The 21,434-nt window shown below is 43.6% G+C and overlaps 1 protein-coding gene and 1 long non-coding RNA gene across 2 annotated transcripts; one reads left to right on the top strand and one right to left on the bottom strand.

Annotated features, from left to right (window-relative positions):
* Positions 1–8,605: 8,605 nt before the first annotated feature.
* Positions 8,606–11,326, bottom strand: LOC135050781 (uncharacterized). The gene is made up of 2 exons (XR_010241813.1): positions 11,162–11,326; positions 8,606–9,069 (listed from the first exon to the last, which is right to left on the bottom strand). It is a non-coding gene; the product is annotated as an uncharacterized LOC135050781 (long non-coding RNA).
* Positions 8,728–10,904, top strand: LOC135050423 (uncharacterized). The gene is made up of 3 exons (XM_063956920.1): positions 8,728–8,783; positions 8,860–9,072; positions 10,213–10,904. Exon 3 carries the CDS (start codon positions 10,224–10,226, stop codon positions 10,902–10,904), a length of 681 nt encoding a protein of 226 aa, XP_063812990.1. The 5' UTR covers positions 8,728–8,783; positions 8,860–9,072; positions 10,213–10,223.
* Positions 11,327–21,434: the final 10,108 nt, after the last annotated feature.

Genomic DNA, 21,434 nt, shown 5'->3' on the forward strand with positions numbered 1-21,434 from the left:
AGCTACTCAGAAACTGCTAAGGGGTATATGCAATTGCGGTCGAATTCCCAAAAATGTCGAAAAACGGGACATTTTCGCCAAAAAAAAATTTCGACAATGCAATTCAGTACTTTCCGTCAAAAAAACGGATTTTCCAAATTCGACTTTTTGAAATTCGACATTTGTCAAATTCGACATTTCTGCAATGGTACAAATGCTGCAATTCGCCAAAAGTATATTCAATTGAAATTTGGAAATTCATCAACAGTGCTTTTAAACAGTAAATTCGTCATTTTCAATCCGCCACACTTTGGTGGCGGAATCTAATTAAAAATTTTAAAAACATGTTTTTTTTTTTGTGTTTTTTTTTATTGGTAATAGCATATCTATTAATATTAGAAGGGATTAGGTACTTGGTTTGTCTATTTTGGAGGCACAAGTATTATTTATATATTTTTAAAAATATTATTATTATTATTATTATTATTATTATTTTTAAATGGAATGGTAAAAATCAGAAAAAAAATTGCGTGGGGTCCCCCATCCTAAGCATAACCAGCCTTGGGCTCTTCGAGCCGGTCCTGGTTCTGAAGATCCGGAGGGAAAAATGACAGGGGATCCCCCGTATTTTTAAAACCAGCACCGGGCTCTGCGCCTGGTGCAAAAAATAAGGGGGACAAAAAGAGTAGTGGTCCCCCGTATTTTTTACACCAGCATCGGGTTCCACTAGCTGGACAGATAATGCCACAGCCGGGGGTCACTTTTATACAGCGCCCTGCGGCCGTGGCATTAAATATCCAACTAGTCACCCCTGGCTGGGGGAGTGGGGACCCCTTCAATCAAGGGGTCCCCCCAGCCACCCAAGAGCCAGGGGTGAAGCCCGAGGCTGTCCCCACCATCAAAGGGCTGCGGATGGGGGGCTGATAGCCTTGAGAAAATTGAAAGAATATTGTTTTTTCCAGTAGTACTACAAGTCCCAGCAAGCCTCCCCAGCAAGCTGGTACTTGGAGAACCACAAGTACCAGCATGCGGGAGAAAAACGGGCCCGCTGGTACCTGTAGTTCTACTGGGAAAAAAATACCCAAATAAAAACAGGACACGCACACCGTGAGAGTAAAACTTTATTTCACGCATGTCGACACACACATACTTACCTATGTTCACACGCCGACCTCTGTCCACTTGTCCAAGTAGAATCCATGTGTACCTGTGACTAAAATTATACTCACCTGATCCAGTGTCCAGATTATAATCCACGTACTTGGCAAAAAAAAACAACGAACACCCGGACCAAACGGACTGAAAGGGGTCCCATGTTAACACATGGGACCCCTTTCCCCGAATGCAGAGACCCCCCCGTGACTGCTGTCACAGAAAGGTCTCTTCAGCCAATCAGCGAGCGCAACGTCCTGGCACTCTGCTGATTGGCTATGCGCGTCTGAGCTGTCAGACAGCGCATCGCAAAGCCACTCCATTATATTCAATGGTGGGAACTTTGCGGTCAGCGGTGAGGTCACCCGCGGTCAGCGGCTGACCACGGGTAACCCCACCGCTGACCGCAAAGTTCCCACCTTTGAAACTAATGGAGGGAGCTGTGCGATGCGCTATCTGCCAGCAGACGCGCACAGAGCCAATCAGGAGAGTGCCACGAAGTTGCGCTTCCTGATTGGCTGAAGGGACCTTTCTGTGACAGCAGTCACGTGGGGTCCCGGCATTCGTGGAAAGGGGTCCCATGTGTAAACATGGGACCCCTTTCAGTCCGTTTGGTGTGGGTGTTCGTTTTGTTGTTTTGCCAAGTACGAAGATTATTTTAAAAGATCCGGACACTGGATTGAGGTGAGTATAATTTTATTCATAGGTACACCGTGGATTCTACTTGGACAAGTGGACCGAATGTCGTGTCAACATAGGTAAGTATGTGTGTGTGTCGACATGTATGTAATAAAGTTGTACTTTCAAGGTGTGGGTGTCCTGTTTTTATTTGGGTATTTTTTCCCAGTAGAACTACAGGTACCAGCGGGCCCGTTTTTCTCCCGCATGCTGGTATTTGTGGTACTACTGGAAAAAACAATATTCTTTCAATTTTCTCAAGGCTATCAGCCTCCCATCCGCAGCCCTTGGATGGGGGGGGACAGCCTCGGGCTTCACCCCTGGCCCTTGGGTGGCTGGGGGGGACCCCTTGATTGGCATTACCCCACTCCCCCAGGGTACCCCGGCCAGGGGTGACTAGTTGGATATTTAATGCCACGGCCGCAGGGCGCTGTATAAAAGTAACCCCCGACTGTGGCATTATCTGTCCAGCTAGTGGAGCCCGATGCTGGTGTTAAAAATACGGGGGACCCCTGCTCTTTATGTCCCCCGTATTTTTTTCACCAGCACTAGGCGCAGAGCGCTGTGCTGGTTTTAAAAATACGGGGGATCCCCTGTCATTTTCCCCCCCGGATTTTTAGAACCAGGACCGGCTCGAAGAGCCCGAGGCTGGTTATGCTTTGGAGAGGGGACCCCACACAATTTTTCCCCGGGTTTTTTACAGTTTTTCCCCGTTTTTAAAAAATCGGATCAAAATCCGTCAAATCGTCCGTTTTTCGACAGCGGAACTGTCGAATCCGTTTTTTATTGAATATGTTGAATTCCGGCACCCACTTGCCGGAATTCGACGGTCGAATTGTGTTGAATTAAAAAACGGGTGAAAAATTGTCGCGATTCGCCGGTAATTGCATATACCCCTAAGAATTTTCTATTCGCAATTCTGCTAATCTTTCGTTCGCTATTCTGCTAAGCTAAGATACACTCCCAGAGGGCGGCGGCCTAGCGTGCGCAATGCTGCTAAAATCTGCTAGCGAGCGAACAACTCGGAATGACCCCCATTCTCCAAATGAAGAGAAGCAATAGGACACAAGGACATGCACTGAGACTGGAGGGGGGGAGGTTCAGGAGAAATATGAGGAAAAATGACTTCACAGAAAGGGTACTGGACAAGTGGAATAGCCTCCCTTCAGAGGTGGTAGAGGCTAAGACAGTAGAGCAATTTAAACATGCATGGGATAGACATAAGGATATCCTTACAAAGAAATAAGGATCAAATAAGGTTTGAGATAAAAATATGGTAAAAAACAAAGGCCAGACTAGATTGGCCAAGTGGTTCTTATCTTCTGACAAATACTATGTTTCTAAACTTTCTACGATTCTCTTCCATAGCGCGCACTGACAGAGCCGGGAGCCGGAAGCCGGATCTCAGTAGTGAGCTTCTGCCACCGGCTTCCGCTGTGGAGAGAGAGCCGGGCGCCTGCTGGTAACACAATCTCAGTGGGCGCCCGGCATCTCCCTGCGGTGCCGGGCACACATCGGGTTAGTTGAGCCGGAGGAGGCGGAACTGCCCCGTTCCGGCTCACTTTAACGCCTGTGCTGTACACTGTCTTGATCTGGAATGGACATGGTTTTTACACTGTGATTCGTGCTTAATATCCTCTGTTAGAGTCACAGTATAGGAGAGAGAGAATAAAAACATGCCAAAGCAAAAAACATTTTAACTATTAGAAAGACAGAGTAAAAGTAATGGAGAGACAAAGAAATATTACTCAAGATGGCGAAAAGGGGTATTGGGGAATGGGGGGTTAAGAGAGAAAAAAAAAACGTTAAAAAAAGAAAAATCTGACAGCCTCAACAGAAGAAAGAGTAGACTGCAAAATAAACTGAGTGATAGACTAAAGCAGAGATAAATAATAAAAAGACTCAGAGATGTTAAAAATAAAGCACTTTCATTCAAACAGACAGATAGTGTTCTAGATGTGCAAACGCTGTGGTAATTAACTACTCAGTTGAGTTTCTTTACAGTGTTACTCCTGGAAGAATGGCGCCTTATAGTCATAAAATAAAAGTTGGAGCAATAATTGTTATATGCAAAATATTGACCCTAGCCAATCCCTGACTAATGGCACTTGGTTGTCAAGTGAAAATGATGCCAGGATCTGCAAGGTGTAGAAGACTATTTATTTATAATTACCCATGCAGTTCACATGTTTCATGCATTCTTCATTCTCATGACATGACAAATGTTGGGTTCAAAATTCTAGTATTATATAATGTTGCAGATATTTTACAAAAAATATGTTTCCATCTGAAATTCAATAAGATTTCTATTTACTATTTAAAGGGTGATATATGTTTGCAAACTTTGTATGTAATATTATGTGACAAGAACAATGGAATAGTGTTTGAAGGCAGGTATATTTGCCCCAGGTTTCTAATCTATGTATTTTTAAACCACAGGAAACTGTTTAAGTTGTATTACTAACAGCTTTTGGACTTTTGGTAAATTCTGGATGAGGGTTCCTAGGGTTTGGATGGAGAGTGGGGGTGGGCTCAATCCATTAAGGGCCAGTTTGGATGCTAGGGCCTTTAGCCTCACAGTAGTCTACAAGGTAATTTTAGCTGCATGAGAATATTAAAAGGCTGTCAGCCTGATCATTAACTCTCTAACACTGCCTGGGGAAAAGGGACTGCAGAGTCTCTGTGAGAGAAAACCTGCTACTAAAATCAATCAAGCTATGCTTTATGAAACCTCTTGTGTTTTTGTAGTATTAGTTAGGAATCACTTATGTTTAGTTAGTGCCAGACGTCAATGTATTGATTTTGATGTTTTATTTTATTTTGCTACTTAATAAACTGGTTGAGGCAAGTTGCACCAGACACTTTGGACTTGTGTGATCTCCTGCGATCTATCCCAGGAGATGGAATCTTTTTTCTAACCCTGTTACAACAATATCATTTCACTTATTTAGAGGCAATCATATATTATATGAAAGAGCCATAACTAGGTGTGCCAGTAGTGCCTGGCACACAGCACAGATGCGCACGACCACCGGCAACACCCACCTGGCCACTCCACCGCCGCAATGTGGGGTCCGGCCTGTGTCCCCCCTCCATCACCACCTGGTGCCAAGCTGCATTGCCTGGCTACCTCTCACATTGGAAGCCGGGCAGCGCTGCAGCTCCCACTCCGCTCCCCAGTCCCCATGTGCTGGGAGAGAAGACCTATCTCCGAGCCTGGCCCCAGACCACCCACAATGCCCTTCGCTGCAAAGAGCATAGTGTAGGGCAGGAAGGAGAAGAGGAGAGGCCTGACAGCTGGTCACAGGTAAATATAATACTTACACTCTCTCTCTCTCTCTCTCTCTCTCTCTCACTCACTCACTCACTCACTCTCTCTGACTAATGCCTGCCTAATGTGTAAAAAGGGGTACTCTGCCTGCCTAATGTGTAAAAAGGGGGACTCTGCTGCTGTAATATGTAAAAAAGGTGGACTCTGCTGCCTAATGTGTAAAAAGGGTACTCTGCCTGCTTTATGTGTAAAAAGGGGTCTCTGCTGCTTTAATGTGTAAAAAAGGTGTCCTCTGCCTGCCTAATGTGTAAAAGGGGACTCAAACTGCTGTACTGTGTAAAAGGGGACTCTATCCGCTGCACTGTGTAAAAGGGGGCTCTACCTGCCGTAATGTGGAAAAGGGCGCTCTGCCTGATGTAATGTTTAAAAGGGAGCTCTGCCTGCCGTAATGTGTAAAACGGAGCTCTGTGGCCATGCCCCTTCCCCATGAAGCCACACCCCTATATTTTTGGTGTACGTCTACGGCGCACACTGACCCTGTTTTGTATATGGGGGGGGCACTGCTGTTTCTTGCACAGAGCGCTAAAATGTCTAGTTACAGCACTGTTATATGGCAAATATGATCTTCACATGTACAGTATTAATAATACTGTGTTAAAACAATATTCTCTGTTGTGCGAAGATAGAGTTAGTTAGTTACATTCACTACTATCACTGCTAAGCCATAGCTCTATATTTTCTGTACAATATTGTGATGTAAAAGTATACACACTTAATTTTCTAAGGAAAACTTGATGCATAAGCTAATGTTTTAGAGATGGAAAATTAAAATAAAACTGTTTTTTTTTTCTTTTTCATCATTTCTAGCTTTCCCAATGATTATTTTCTAAATATATGCGCCTAAATGTTGTTTTGCTCATGTTTATTTGCTCTTTTATACTGCCTATGTATTTTTATCACACAATCTAGAACAAAGCTTCCCCATATGGTAAACATTATCATATTGCAATTAGTCTAAGGACTGTGACAATGCAAACAAAGGGTATAGCCTTAGGACCAGCAATTTACTATACTTTTAAGTCATTATTGGTAAGGCATTTCTCCATAATATTTTATTTATATTTTAATCAACCTGGTTAACCTTATTCACTGGAAGGGGAAGCTGTACTGCACACCCTAATTCTAAACAAAAAAAAAATGCTACCATGCTGAGACTTGCAGTGCCACACATAAAAAAAAGAAAAAAATAATAAAAAGTTTAAAATGGAGTAAAATAGAGTTTCTTGGCCCACCTTTGTACAAACATTCACTGAAATTACACATTTATAATATTTGTCTTGCATGCTTGCAAATAAATAAATATATATATATATATATATATATATATATATATATATATTAGAGATGTGCAGTGGGCATTTTTCGGGTTTTGTGTTTTGGTTTTGGATTTGGTTCCGCTGTCGTGTTTTGGATTCGTACGCGTTTTGGCAAAACCTCCCTTAAAAATTTTTGTCGGATTCGGGTGTTTTTTTCCCAAAACCACACAGAAACAGCTTAAATCATAGAATTTGGGGGTTATTATGATCCTATAGTATTATTAACCTCAAAAACCATAATTTCCACTCATTTCCAGTCTATTCTGAACACCTCACACCTCACAATATTATTTTTAGTACTAAAATTTGCACCGAGGTCGCTGGATGACTAAGCTAAGCGAGCCAAGTGGGCGGCACAAACACCTTGCCCATCTAGGGGGTATATTTACTAAGATTCGTATTACTACCGATTTGGTGTGAAAATCATCACGAATGACATGGAAAGTGTGTTTGTGCAACTTTTTGAATTTGTTACGCCTAATTTACTAAGCTGTCATATTTGTATTTTTCGTGTTGTCCGACGTCGATGTCATTCGTGTTTTTTTCGTAAGAATGCGGCCGTTTTTGTTGTTTTTCGGCCGTGTTATTCGGGTTTTTTTACGACTGCGTCACATGTCTGTTCCGGCAGTGTTTGTCCGTTCACGGCCGCGTTTTTTTTTCTAAGTTTCGATTTTGTCACTCGTCCGTGATTGGTTGTATTCGCGATGGAGGAGTGTCTGTGCACATTACTATAAAAACGCCCCAAACCGTCCGCACCTCGTGGGTTTAGCTAGTGGAGAGGAGAGAGGAAGGTGTATTAGGAGTTTGTGAGTTTGGTGGAGTTGTTGGTGGATTTGTTGCGGAGTTTTTCGATTGTTGAGTGCTGTACTGTGTGTGTAAGTAGTATTGTCTTACTTGTGTAGTTTTTTCAAAGTTTGTCTACTTTTTTGTCCTTGTTTTTTTTTTAAAGTCTATTGTCATTGTTTGTGATTGATTGATTGATTGAGTGTGTGTGTGTGTGTGTGTGTGTGTGTGTGTGTGTGTGTGTGATGGGTGTGTGGTGTGTAGTGGTAGTGGAGGAGTGTGTTTTCTGTTTTTTTTTCTCTGTGTTTTTTGTAGTTTGTAGGGATTATGTCTCAGTCAGAGGTCAGTGTGGTGGAGGAGGTTAGTGAGAGGGAGGAGGTGAGTGAGGTGGAGGAGGTGAGTGAGAGGGAGGAGGTGAGTGAGGTGGAGGAGGTGAGAGAGAGGGAGGAGGTTAGTGAGGAGGAGGAGGGGGTGCCTGTTGCTGCGTTATCCAGTGATAGCAATGGTGCTGTGGCTCCGCAGCCACGCACCACTACCAAGACTGGGCGCAATGTTAAGTTCAGCTATGCTGAAAACATGGCTTTGGTGCGGGAGCTGATGAGGCATCATCGCCAATTGTTTGGGCACGTAGGAAGTCTGTCCTGTGGGGTAAAGTTATAGCGGCAGTGAATAGTGAGGGTGTGGTGAGGCGGACTGAGGACACGTGTCGTAAGCGCTTTTATGACATCAAGCGCCGTGTCAAGGCCAAGATGGCCAAGGAGGCCAAATCAGCCCGCCAAACCGGGGGTGGACACCCCTTCCGTGCTACTTATCGGGAATGGGAGGAGCCTGTGCGGTCCCTTATTCCTTCCGAAGTGGTTGCTGCGACTCATGTCCGGGATTCGGACCGGCCAAGGCAGGATGGTGAGTTTGTTTTAAATTATTTTGTGATATTGCATTTTTACAAATTTTTATGCTGCTAATTGTTACTGTGTTTTTAAAATTAGAAACATTGTGTTGGTGATGTAGTGCAGGCCTGTGCAACCTGTAGCTGTAAAGGTGTTTCCAAACTACAAGTCCCATCATGCATTGCCTGAGTTTTGATATTAGTGAATGGTACATCTGTTGCAGTGCATGCTGGTATATGTAGTTCTAATACATAATCAGAGATCTTGCTTGTCCCTAACTTTTTTAAAAGAACATTTATTAAATATTGTTTTGTTTTTGTTATTGATGTGTATTGTGTTTTTTTTATGTTGTTTGTGTCAATTTGTTGTTTAAATTTATCAGCAAAATATTGTGCAGAATTAACCTTTCGATAAGGATTATTTAGTGCAACACCATCTTATTTGAAGAATACACACCCAATTAATGAATCCAGAATAGCTTAAACAAAAAATAGTTTACTTAACATTAGGTTCCAGATGTTTACATCACAATAAGGAAGTTCAGATAACAAGGAGTATTTAAAGTATGGTCATAATGTTTTTCAACTGTATCAACAGTACGCCAGAGAAGCACCACAGACAGGCCACAGCCAACTGATGAAGATGGTGGGAATGCAGGTAAGAATTCACTGTATTCACATATTCGGCAAACACATAGAAGCAAAAAAATAATAATGTTTTTCTTTTCACATAGGTTCTTCTTCTGCAAGCCGCCCTCCTCTAAGGCGGCCATCACAGGGCTCTGTGAGTTTGCCTAGGAGGCCCAGTAAGACACGTCGTGTGGAGTCTGAGTCTGCGGCTCCATCTTCACCACCCAGGCGGCGCATCTCCGCAGTGTTGCCCCAGCCACCTCTGGAAATTTTGGCAAGTCCTCAAAGTGATGAGCCACGATCACCTCAGCTGTCTGGTGAGTAAAAAATTGTAAAAAAAAATTAATAAAAGTTTGACACAGTGTGGACTATGAATGAACATGGCTAAGTCATATTAATTTTACTAAGCACTGATATGTGCAAGGTGTTATATGCTGAAAAAGTTTATTATTAATTTTTATAAATGTAAAAACAAATCTGTTTGCCTTGTGCCTTTATCACCTTGCACATATCATTGTCTGTTCAAATCCTTAGGTCTTCTCATGGTTAATTCAGCTGCACCACTGTTTGTGTATTGTCAAGACAATTATATTTTGGCACATTATTAGTCATGGCCATAATGTCAATTACCAAGCACATGTGTTTTTTGGCCAAAATTACAGCACCCATTTTCAGATGTCATGTTGGCCATAGCATCCATTTTGTTTTTGTAATAAAATTTTTATAAAAAACCATTTAAAAACACATTGTTTAATACAAATGTTTAACATGGCCCACATCACCATTTATAAACATAGTCCAACTTAACACATTTGCATGTTTTGTGAAAATTACACAAATAAAATATAGTTTTCGTTTTTATGATTAAGAAAAAAATGACTGGCTTTACAAATTAATGAGTTTGTTAGAAACCACATTTACTGCCTTGTTTGGGTTTATCTAAAGGAATGGCCATACACAATTTTAACATGCATTAATGTAAAATGGGGACATATCTTCGTGTTTCACATATCATTATGGCTTAGAGTCTATGAACAAAACACATTTTTTAAATATTGTGTTGTGTAAATTAGAAGGCACACACAGGCGTGCACAGAAACTGAATTGCGGGTTTCGCACAGGACTTCCACCCCCCCCCCCCCCTCTACGGCATTATAGTGTTCTCACACCTCCCCTGTCCTGTCTGGGCTGTCCAGGTGAGCAGTCTATATCCAGGACAGGGGAGGTGAGAGAACACTATAATGCTGTGGAGGGGGGGAAGTTTGGTGCGGAACCCGCCAGTCAGTGTCTGCGCACGCCTGTGAAGGCACATATGTGTTTCTTAAGGCAATATTCCAAGTTTTTTGGACAACACAAAATCTGTAACATTTTCATGAGTATTATTAAGTATGCCATGTTTAGGACAAGCAAAGAAATATATTTGTAAATAAACAGTGGCTGTTGTGACCCCAATACAGAACCAACCATCATGGGCGAGGACGACCAGCAGGAACCTGACCAACAGGCTACCTTTACACTGCACCTGCAGCCCGTTGCTCCTACCCAGCCAACCCAGCAGCAGGATATGCCCCAAGCCTCCGTAAGCCCCCAATTGATCCCAACTCCACCCCAGCAACAAATGTCCGCAGACTTTTGGAGCAGTTGGGCCACACAACAGGTCCAAAACACTGCCTACCTGAACACACACACACAACACCTTGCCAGTCTGCCGCATCATCTTCCTCGCATTAGTAGGAACTTGGGCAGACTGATTGTTCAGGTAGGCAGAATAGCTACTTCAATGGAGCAAATCAGGGCGGACAACATGCAAATGCTTGCAAATTTAACTCGAGTAATCGATGAGCAACAGCGGCAGCAACAAGCCCTAATACAAGTCATACAGCACAACCAAGTAGTGACTGAAACTTTGTCCAGAATTGTTGCCAGCCACACTGCCACAAATAATCAGCTGAATGCCAGTATTCACAACCTTAGCCAAAGCATTACTGTGCTGGCAGCACAACAAGTCAGCTCCAGCTCCGGAACGACTACCCCTAGCCAGACCCCAGTTACCTCCCCTGTTCGACGCTCAAGCAGAACACGGGCCAGCGACCTTGGACAAACCTCTGCACCAAGCACACACACCAAAAAAAAAATGAGTAAGACATGAAATTTGTGTAACACAATAAATGTTTTGCTATTGTATTCCCAAAAAAATCCTGTGTCCGTGTCAATCATTGTAAAACACGCTATGTGTGTATGGTTTAATGGGGTAATGAATGTCAATGTTTTTATATTTTTTTACAAAAAAAAACGTACACACCAGTATAAAGAACAAACACTAACGAACAAAACAAACATTCACCCCCTACAATACATGTAATAAAAGTGGTTAGGCAAGGTGATTTAAAACAAAATAATACTTACGGGTAAAATATCGCTGAATAACTTCTTGCCTTACCTGCCTCCCTACATCTGTACTCACACTGTCACCAGATGTTTCTAACTCCTCTGCTTGCTGACTGTTTTCTTCATCATCATGTGGCAGATGTTGTTGCAAACACAGATTATGGAGAAAACAGCAGCAGAACACAATCCTAGTCACCTAAGAGGGACTATACAACAAAAGCCCAGCAGATTTATCCAGACACCGAAACCTAGATTTCAGCACCCCAAAATATCTTTCTATCACGTTCCGCGTAGACTTATGTGCATGATTGTAACTGTGTTCAGCAGAAGAATCAGGTTGGGACAATGGAGTAAGTAGCCAAGAGTAGCAGCCATAACCACCATCACCTGAAAAACAGATATAGGCAACATTAGTACATGTGTATGATGAATAATTACCCTAAAAAAGAAGTTTGAAGTTAACACACATACACACAACACACTTGGAACATACCCAGCAGCCAGCCATCAGGCATTTGTCCGTCCTCAAATTTATCGAAGAGAGATGACTGACTGAGGATGAAGGAGTCATGGCAGCCGCCAGGGTAACCTGCAACCACACTCATAATTTTTAGATTTGTATCACAAACCACCTGGACATTAGTGGATTTGGCCATATGTCGATTAGTATAAATATATTGGCGGCCCCTAGGTGGTCTCAGCTCAACGTGTGTGCAATCTATGGCACCCAGCACATTGGGCATGCCAGCAAGCTCATAGAAAGCTACCCTGACTGCATGCCACTGCGACTCCTGGGTAGGGAAGCAGATAGAGGCATTTATATGGGTTTCCAAGACATCCAAAACCTGAGTGGACATTAATAAATATAAGGTGAGTGTCATGATCTGTATTCAATACAATACTGTGTTCTAAGACCTAACAGAAGCAACACTTAGACATAGACGTGTATGTATATTTCAACTCACCTGATTCAAATATTTGGAAAAGGTGGGCTGGGAGATACCAATGACGTCGCCTGTCACAGCCTGGAAGCTCCCAGTAGCCATAAAGTGCAACACAGCCAGGAGTTTGTGCAGGCCTGAGACAGAGCGAGAGCGTGCTGTCTCAGGGTCTAGTCCCAGTTTGACAAGGTCATACAGACGGAAAATGTTGTTTCGATTTAGCCTAAACATCTGTATGACCCTATCATCAGACAATGCGTTTAAGTTTAAACGTCCCCTAAAAAAACGAGGCTGGCGCAGCCTCCGCGGCACCTGTTCAACCTGCTGACCATGTTCACTTACCTGGCCCTGATTTATTGAAGAGTCATGGAGCACTCTCAGGTATCCCCCAGCAACCAAAAAATCTGAAGCACACACAACAGCCGCCATTTCAGAGTGAGAGATATTCAAAATGTGCCTGGGAGCCTTTTATAGGGCCAAACATTCAGGTGTGACTAATGAATAATTGAATACACATGTAAACACGCTTATCAAAAGCAGGTCTACTTTTTTTTAGGACTTTTGTACGAATTGTATTTTTTCACGACCGCAAATGCATTATCACGGTAGACATTACAAATACGAATGGTTAGTAAATGACCGTGATTCATACCTAAACAGCCGCATTTTGACCGATGGTGTATTCATTCGTAATTTTACACATGAACTTCCAAAAAAATACGAATGGCCTCATCACTGCCGTGATTTGTGTTTAGTAAATTCCCGAGATTACACTTTGATGAAAAAACGGCATCTCGGTCAAAATCGGGAGCTTAGTAAATATACCCCTTGGAGTGGCACTGCAGTGTCAGCCAGGATAGCACTTAAAAAAATTGTCCCCAAACAGCACATGATGCAAAGATAAATAAAAAACATAAGAGGTGCAAGATGGAATTGTCCTTGGGCCCTCCCACCCACCCTTATGTTGTATAAACAGGACATGCACACTTTAACAAACCCATCATTTCAGCGACAGGGTCTGCCACACAACTGTGACTGAAATGACTGGTTGGTTTGGGCCCCCACCAAAAAAGAAGCAATCAATCAATCAATCTCTCCTTGCACAAACTGGCTCTACAGAGGTAAGATGTCCACCTCCTCCTCATCGTCCAATTCCTCACCCCTTTCACTGTGTACATCCCCCTCCTCACAGAGTATTAATTTGTCCCCTCTGGAATCCACCATCACAGGTCCCTGTGTACTTTCTGGAGGCAATTGCTGGTAAATGTCTCCACGGAGGTATTTATTATATTTCATTTTGATGAACATCATCTTCTCCACATTTTCTGGAAGTAACCTCCTACGCCGATCGCTGACAAGGTTACTGGCTGCACTAAACACTCTTTAGGAGTACACACTGGAGGGGGGCAAGTTAGGTAAAATAAAGCCAGTTTGTGCAAGAGCCTCCAAATTGCCTCTTTTTCCTGCCAGTATACGTATATGAACTGTCTGACATGCCTACTTGGATGCTGTTACTCATATAATCCTCCATCATTCTTTCAATGGTGACAGAATCATATGCAGTGACAGTAGACGACATGTCAGTAATCGTTGGCAGGTGCTTCAGTCAGGACCAGATGTCAGCTATCGCTCCTGACTGCCCTGCATCACCGCCGTTTTGGAAATTTCATCCTTTTCCTAGCAGCTCCAGTGGTGGGAGAAAATGAAAGAGGAGCTGTTGGTGGGTCACGTTCCGCTTGACTTGACATTTGTCTCACCAGCAGGACTTTGAACATCTGCAGACTTGTGTCTGCTGGAAAGAGAGATACAACGTAGGCTTTAAATCTAGGATGGAGCATGGCGGCCAAAATGTAGTGCTCTGATTTCAACAGATTGACCACCCGTGAATCCTGGTTAAGCAAATGAAGGGCTCCATCCACAAGTCCCACATGCCTAGCGGAATCACTCTGTTTTAGATCCTCCTTCAATCTCTCCAGCTGCTTCTGCAAAAGCCTGATGAGGGGAATGACCTGACTTTGCACAATGTTGAAATCATTCTCCACTGCGCTTGAGTCAGGCGCATTCCCCCTCCTTTGCCTTTATAGTAGGCAGATGTATAGGCTTGAATGACCTTTTGCTGCTCCTCCATCCTCTGAAGCATATAGAGCAGTGATTTTCAACCTTTTTTGACTCGCGACACACCGAACAATATTTTAAAATTGCCAAGGCACACCATCAGTTCCCCACAGGAAAAAACAAACACACATTGGCCCTCATAGTAAAAAAAAATCCATACATACATTGGCCTACACAGAAAAAACAATCACATTGCTCCCCACATAAATCTTAATGCTCCCCACATGAATTATTCACATTTTCCCCCCCATAATTCCATAAATCCTTATTCTCCCCACATGAATCCTATTGTTCCCCACAGGAGAAAAAAAAACAACAAATATTAGCCCCTACCGGTCAGCTGTCCTCCTCCCTGTCCCTCAGTGGTGGGGGTTGTTCATAGTGGAGTGCTGCGAATACTGAGCAGTGGGTGGTCGGGTAGGTGTGGAAGTGGGTGGGCAAGGAAAGCTATGTATGCAGGCAGGTAATGGAAGATGTGTATGCAGGCAGGTGAGCTGGCTGGGTGGTGAGACGCGGCGGCGTGACCGCCGCGTCTTCAAGGCATACATCACGGCCGGAGCACGACTGATCCTCTAAGAAGAGCCTGGGCCAACAGTTCACTCTGAAGGTGCAGGAAGCTGCTCTGGCTCCACGGCACACCTTGCAACTGGTCACGGCACACTGGTTGAAAATGCCTGATATAGAGGGTTGAATTCCACCTCGTTACCACCTCTTGCTTCAGCTGATGGCAGGACATGTTCAGGAGTGTTTGCTGGTGCTCTAGCCTTCGGCATGTGGTGGCTGAATGCCAAAAGTGGCCCGCAATTCTTCGTGCCACCGACAGCATCTCCATTACGCCCCTGTCGTTTTTTAAAAAAAATTCTGCATCACCAAATTCATTGTATGTGCAAAATATGGGACGTGCTGGAATTTGTCCACATGTAATGCACACACAATATTGGTGGCATTGTCCGATGTCACAAATCCCCAGGAGAGTCCAATTGGGGTAAGCCAATCTCCGACGATGTTCCTCAGTTTCCGTAAGAGGTTGTCAGCTGTGTGCCTCTTATGGAAAGCGGTGATACAAAGCGTAGCCTGCCTATGAACGAGTTGGCGTTTGCGAGATGCTGCTACTGTTGCCGCTGCTGCTGTTGTTGCTGCAGGAGGCAATACATCTACCCAGTGGGCTGTTACAGTCATATAGTCCTTAGTCTGCCCTGCTCCACTTGTCCACGTGTCCGTGGTTAAGTGGACAGTGGGTACAACTGCATTTTTTAGGACACTGGTGACTCTTTTTCTGACGTCTGTGTACATTCTCGGTATCGCCTGCCTGGAGAAGTGGAACCTAGATGGTATTTGGTACCGGGGACACACTACCTCAAGCAATTCTCTAAGTCCCTGTGAACTAACGGCGGATACCGGACGAACCTCTAACACCAACATAGTTGTCAAGGCATGAGTTATCTGCTTTGCAACAGGATGACAGCTGTGATATTTAATCTTTCTCGCAAAGGACTGTTGGACAGTCAATTACTTACTGGAAGAAGTACAAATGGTCTCCCGACTTCCCCTCTGGGATGACGATCTACTCCCAGCAGCAACAACGGCAGCGCCAGCAGTAACAACAGCAGCAGTAGGCGTTCCACTCAAGGATCCATCAGAGGAATTCCAGTTAGGAGAGGACTCATCAGACTTGCCAGTGACATGGCCTGCAGGACTATTGGCGTTCCTGTCTAAGGAGGAAATTGACATTGAGGGAGTTGGTGGGGTGGTTTGCAGGAGCTTGGGTACAAGAGGAAGAAGGGATTTAGTTGTCAGTTGACTGCTTCCGCTGTCACCCAAAGTTTTTGAACTTGTCAATGACTTCTGATGAATGCGCTCCAGGTGACGTATAAGGGAGGATGTTCCTAGGTGGTTAACGTCCTTACCCCTACTTATTACAGCTTGACAAATGCAACACATGGCTTGACACCTGTTGTCCGCATTTTTGTTAATATAATTCTACATCGAAGAGGTGATTTTTTTTTTGTATTTTGACCAGTTATGTCAATGGCCTTATTCATCCCATGGACAACAGGTGTCTCCCCGGGTGCCTGACTTAAACAAACGACCTCACCATCATAATCCTCCTTGTCAATTTCCTCCTCAGTGCCACCAACACCCATATCCTCATCCTGGTGTACTTCAACAGTGTCATCTTCAATTTGAATATCAGGAACTGGACTGTGGGTGCTCCTTCCAGCATTTGCAGGGGGCATGCAAATGGTGGAAGGAGCCACCTCTTCCCGTCCAGTGTTGGGAAGGTCAGGCATCGCATCCGACACAATTGGACTCTCCTTGGGGATTTGTGATTTAGAAGAACGCACAGTTCTTTGCTGTGCTTTTGCCAGCTTAACTCTTTTCATTTTTCTAGCAGGAGGATGGGTGCTTCCATCCTCATGTGAAGCTGAACCACTAGCCATGAACATAGGCCAAGGCCTCAGCCGTTCCTTGCTACTCCGTGTCGTAAATGGCATATTGGCAACTTTACGCTTCTCCTCAGACTATTTTAATTTAGATTTTTGGGTCATTTTACTGAACTTTTGTTTTTTGGATTTTATATGCTCTCTACTATCACATTGGGCATCGGCCTTGGCAGATGACGTTGATAGCATTTCATCGTCTCTGCCATGACTAGTGGCAGCAGCTTCAGCACTAGGTGGAAGTGGATCTTGATCTTTCCCTATTTTACCCTCCAAATTTTTGTTCTCCATTTTTTAATGTGTGGAATTATATGCCAGTAATATATCTGGAATAAGACGGCAGTAATGTCTGGAATTAGATACCACTATATAGATACCAGATACCACTGTGACTGGAATGATGATGACCTATGCACAGTGACAGGACAGTACCACAGCACCCTACAGCAGGAAAATGCAGCACAATACACTGGACTTTTAGTAATGTACTGTAGTATACTGGTCACCACAATGCAGCACTGATACTGAGCACAGATATTGAGCACAGATGAGGATACTAGAACTGACATGGAGCAGTAAGATGCAGCAATGGACTATTGTACTGTAGTATTATATACTGGTCACCACAATGCAGCACTGATACTGAGCACAGATATGGGGGGTAATTCTGAGTTGATCGCAGCAGGATTTTTGTTAGCAGTTGGGCAAACCATCTGCACTGCAGGGGGCGGCAGATGTAACATGTGCAGAGAGAGTTAGATTTGGGTGGGGGGTGTTCAATCTGTAATCTAAATTGCAGTGTAAAAATAAAGCAGCCAGTATTTACTCTGCACAGAAACAAAATAACCCACCCAAATCTAACTCTCTCTGCACATGTTACATATCTGCCTCCCCTGAAATGCACATGGTTTTGCCCAACTGCTAACAAAATTCCTGCTGCGATCAACTCAGAATTACCCCCATTGAGCACTGATGAGTATACTAGAACTGACACGGAGCAGCAAGATGCAGCAATGGAGTATTGTACTGTAGTAGTATTATATACTGGTCACCACAATGCAGCACTGATACTGAGCACAGATATTGAGCACTGATGAGGATAATAGAACTGACACGGAGCAGCAAGATGCAGCAATGGACTATTGTACTAGTATTATATACTGGTCACCACAATTCAGCACTGATACTGAGCACAGATGTTGAGCACTGATGAGGATACTAGAACTGACACGGAGCAGCAAGATGCAGCAATGGACTATTGTACTGTAGTAGTATTATATACTGGTCACCGCAATGCAGCACTGATACTGAGCACAGATATTGAGCACTGATGAGGATACTAGAACTGACACGGAGCAGCAAGATGCAGCAATGGACTATTGTACTGTAGTAGTATTATATACTGGTCACCACAATGCATCACTGATACTGAGCACAGATATTGAGCACTGATTAGGATACTAGAACTGACACGGAGCAGCAAGATGCAGCAATGGACTATTGTACTGTAGTAGTATTATATACTGGTCACCACAATGCAGCACTGATACTGAGCACAGATATTGAGCACTGATGAGGATACTAGAACTGACACGGAGCAGCAAGATGCAGCAATGGACTATTGTACTAGTATTATATACTGGTCACCACAATGCAGCACTGATACTGAGCATAGATATTGAGCACTGATGAGGATACTAGAACTGACACGGAGCAGCAAGATGCAGCTATGGACTATTGTACTGTAGTAGTATTATATACTGGTCACCACAATGCAGCACTGATACTGAGCACAGATATTGAGCACTGATGAGGATGCTAGAACTGACACAGAGCAGCAAGATGCAGCAATGGACTATTGTACTGTAGTAGTATTATATACTGGTCACCACAATGCAGCACTGATACTGAGCACAGACATTGAGCACTAATGAGGATACTAGAACTGACACGGAGCAGCAAGATGCAGCAATGGACTATTGTACTGTAGTAGTATTATATACTGGTCACCACAATGCAGCACTGATACTGAGCATAGATATTGAGCACTGATGAGGATACTAGAACTGACATGGAGCAGCAAGATGCAGCAATGGACTATTTTACTGTAGTAGTATTATATACTGGTCACCACAATGCAGCACTGATACTGAGCACAGATATTGAGCACTGATGAGGATACTAGAACTGACACGGAGCAGCAAGATGCAGCAATGGACTATTGTACTTTAGTATACTGGTCACCACAATGCAGCACTGACACTGAGCACAGATATTGAGCTTATATTGAGCTTTCCACTCAGAGAATGTAGCCACATCCTCTCCGCTCAATCTACAATGCACGAGTGAAAATGGAAGCGACGCAAGGCTCTTTATATGGAATCCGAATCTCACGAGAATCTGACAGTGGGATGATGACGTTTTCCCTCGTTCAGGTTTTCTAAATAAGGCGGGAAGAACCGAGGCTGCCTCGGACCCCTGTTAACCACGTGGAGTTTGGGGGGGTTTGTTTCTCGGAGAACCGAACCCGCTCATCTCTAATATATATATATATATATATATATATATATATATATATATATATATGTGTATGTTTGTGTGTATGTGAGTGTTTGTGTGCTTGTGTGTGTGTGTGTGTGTGTGTGTGTGTGTGTATATGGACTGAGGGTACAGCTGCATGGTGCAAGTGCTTACATTTAATACCTTCTCACTAGAAAGTTTGGCCACATGGATCACTGACCTGTACAGTGCCATCCTCTGCATGGACTGCCTTTATTGCCAATATAATATCTGCCACAACAGCATGCTAATACATACTGTATATGATTCCTGTTTATATTTAGATTTGGTTACCATAGCAACTATGTAGTTTGGACCACGGCACACACTTCAAGAGAATGACATTGGACCGTGAAGAAAATGTCATAAAGCAATGAAGCATCGGTCACATTATGGTGGTCACAATTGATTTCTTTTTTCCTGACTGGAGTAATTTGGTGTTTGGGGCATAACATTTAAAAGAGGGTGGAGAGCAATGGCTCAGAGCTTCAGAACTTTATAATAGTGAGTTTCAGGCTGTTGCACTGTGTGTGTGTGTGTGTGTGTGTGTGTGTGTGTGTGTGTGTGTGTGTTTGTATATATATATATATATATATATATATATATTTACATACAGTGGTCGAAGTGGGAATTTTGAAGCAGGGGTATGGAAAATTGAAAGGGGTATACTGTCCACTTCTGTGTGGCAAAAGTGCTGAAAAAGGAAAGGGACATATTGGGGATTGTAATTTAATATTAAAGCCTACCAGTCCACGGCGGCAGGTACAGGGGCTCTGGCAGCAGCAGTGATGAGAACCGGGTGCACCAAACGTGGACGCCCGGCGTGGCTCCGATGGAAGCAGGGACAAAAGCCGGGCGCACCCAACGTGGGCAGGGATGGGAGCAGCATCCTGTAAGTGCAGCAGGCTGGCCACTTCCCTGCCTCCTGCTGCACTCTTTTTCATTCAATAAAAATCCCCACTTCCAGTTCAGTGGAAACGCGGCCCACTTCAACCACTGTATGTATGTATATATATATATATATATATACTATATATATATATATATATATATCCAGTGTCAATATGTTAGTGTGGTGTGTGGCATATGTATATATAGTACAACCAGCCCGGCACTCCACTGATGTACCTGATGCCCCAGTGCACTCAGTAAATAGAATGTAATAGAAAAAATACCAACTGTGGCACTCAAGCTCTTGTGAAAAAATTATATGTATTGAAAAAATCACAACATAGTTACCAACAATTCGGGGTGCCTAACCCCTTTGTCAAGATGTAAGAGGTGAATGAAATGTGAAAAGTACTTACCCATATAGAAGAGGAGCCTGCCAAACAAGGTGCATATCCGACTGTGGAACAATCGCAATTTGTCCTTTGTGCACCCCAATATATGCCTTAAATTGAAACCTTGTATAGTGCCACTGGGAACTAGGACCTGTCTATCTATATAAGGACAGAATCCAACCATGTGTAGAAGTGTATACAATACATCATGGCAAAAGTCAATGAACACTAAAGGCAAATGAATTATAAAAAAAGGGAACGCAAACGAGGAATTTTAAAAGGCTCATAGAGAACGAAAAAGGCAGAAAAAGGGAGAGAAAAGGTTACCTAAAGATGCAAAAAACGGTGGAAAATAAAGCAAAAGAGAAAAGAACGATAATATAAGTGCTGAATAATTATAAGGATGATTAACCAAAAGTTCTCCAGATGATCCATTCATTCAAGCCTGCTGGATGAATGGTATTCAGATTGAATGTCCATCGAGCTTCTCTTTGAAGGAGTTGACCATCCCCATCCCCTCCTCAAAGTGATTTGGGGATGTGGTCAATGATGATGTGCTTTAATTCTGAGAGGGAGTGTTGTGCTTCATGGAAATGCATGGCCACTGGTGGTTCTGAAGGGGTTCCTGCAATAGCAGACTTGATCGCAGAACGGTGTAGCGCCATGCGCTCACGTAAAGATCTTGTGGTTTTCCCCACATAGCAAAGCCCGCAGGGGCAAACGATCAAATAGACTACGTGCGTATATGTACAAGACACTATGGGGATCATTCCGAGATGATAGTAGCTGTTCTAAATTTAACACAGCTACGATCATTCACACTGACATGCGGGAGGACGCCCAGCACAGGGCTATCCTGCCCCGCATGTCAGTGCCGGCTTCCCCCTGCAGAAGTGCAAAGGCATCGCTCAGTTGCCTTTTGCACTTCAAGAGTAGCTCCCGACCAGCGCAG

Source organism: Pseudophryne corroboree, chromosome 2 (genome assembly GCF_028390025.1).
Source record: "Pseudophryne corroboree isolate aPseCor3 chromosome 2, aPseCor3.hap2, whole genome shotgun sequence".
NCBI classification, from domain to species: Eukaryota; Metazoa; Chordata; class Amphibia; order Anura; family Myobatrachidae; genus Pseudophryne; species Pseudophryne corroboree.

Bases quoted from the DNA above. Each gene is read 5' to 3' on its own strand.
- LOC135050423 (XM_063956920.1), top strand. From the start codon at position 10,224: ATGGGCGAGGACGACCAGCAGGAACCTGACCAACAGGCTACCTTTACA.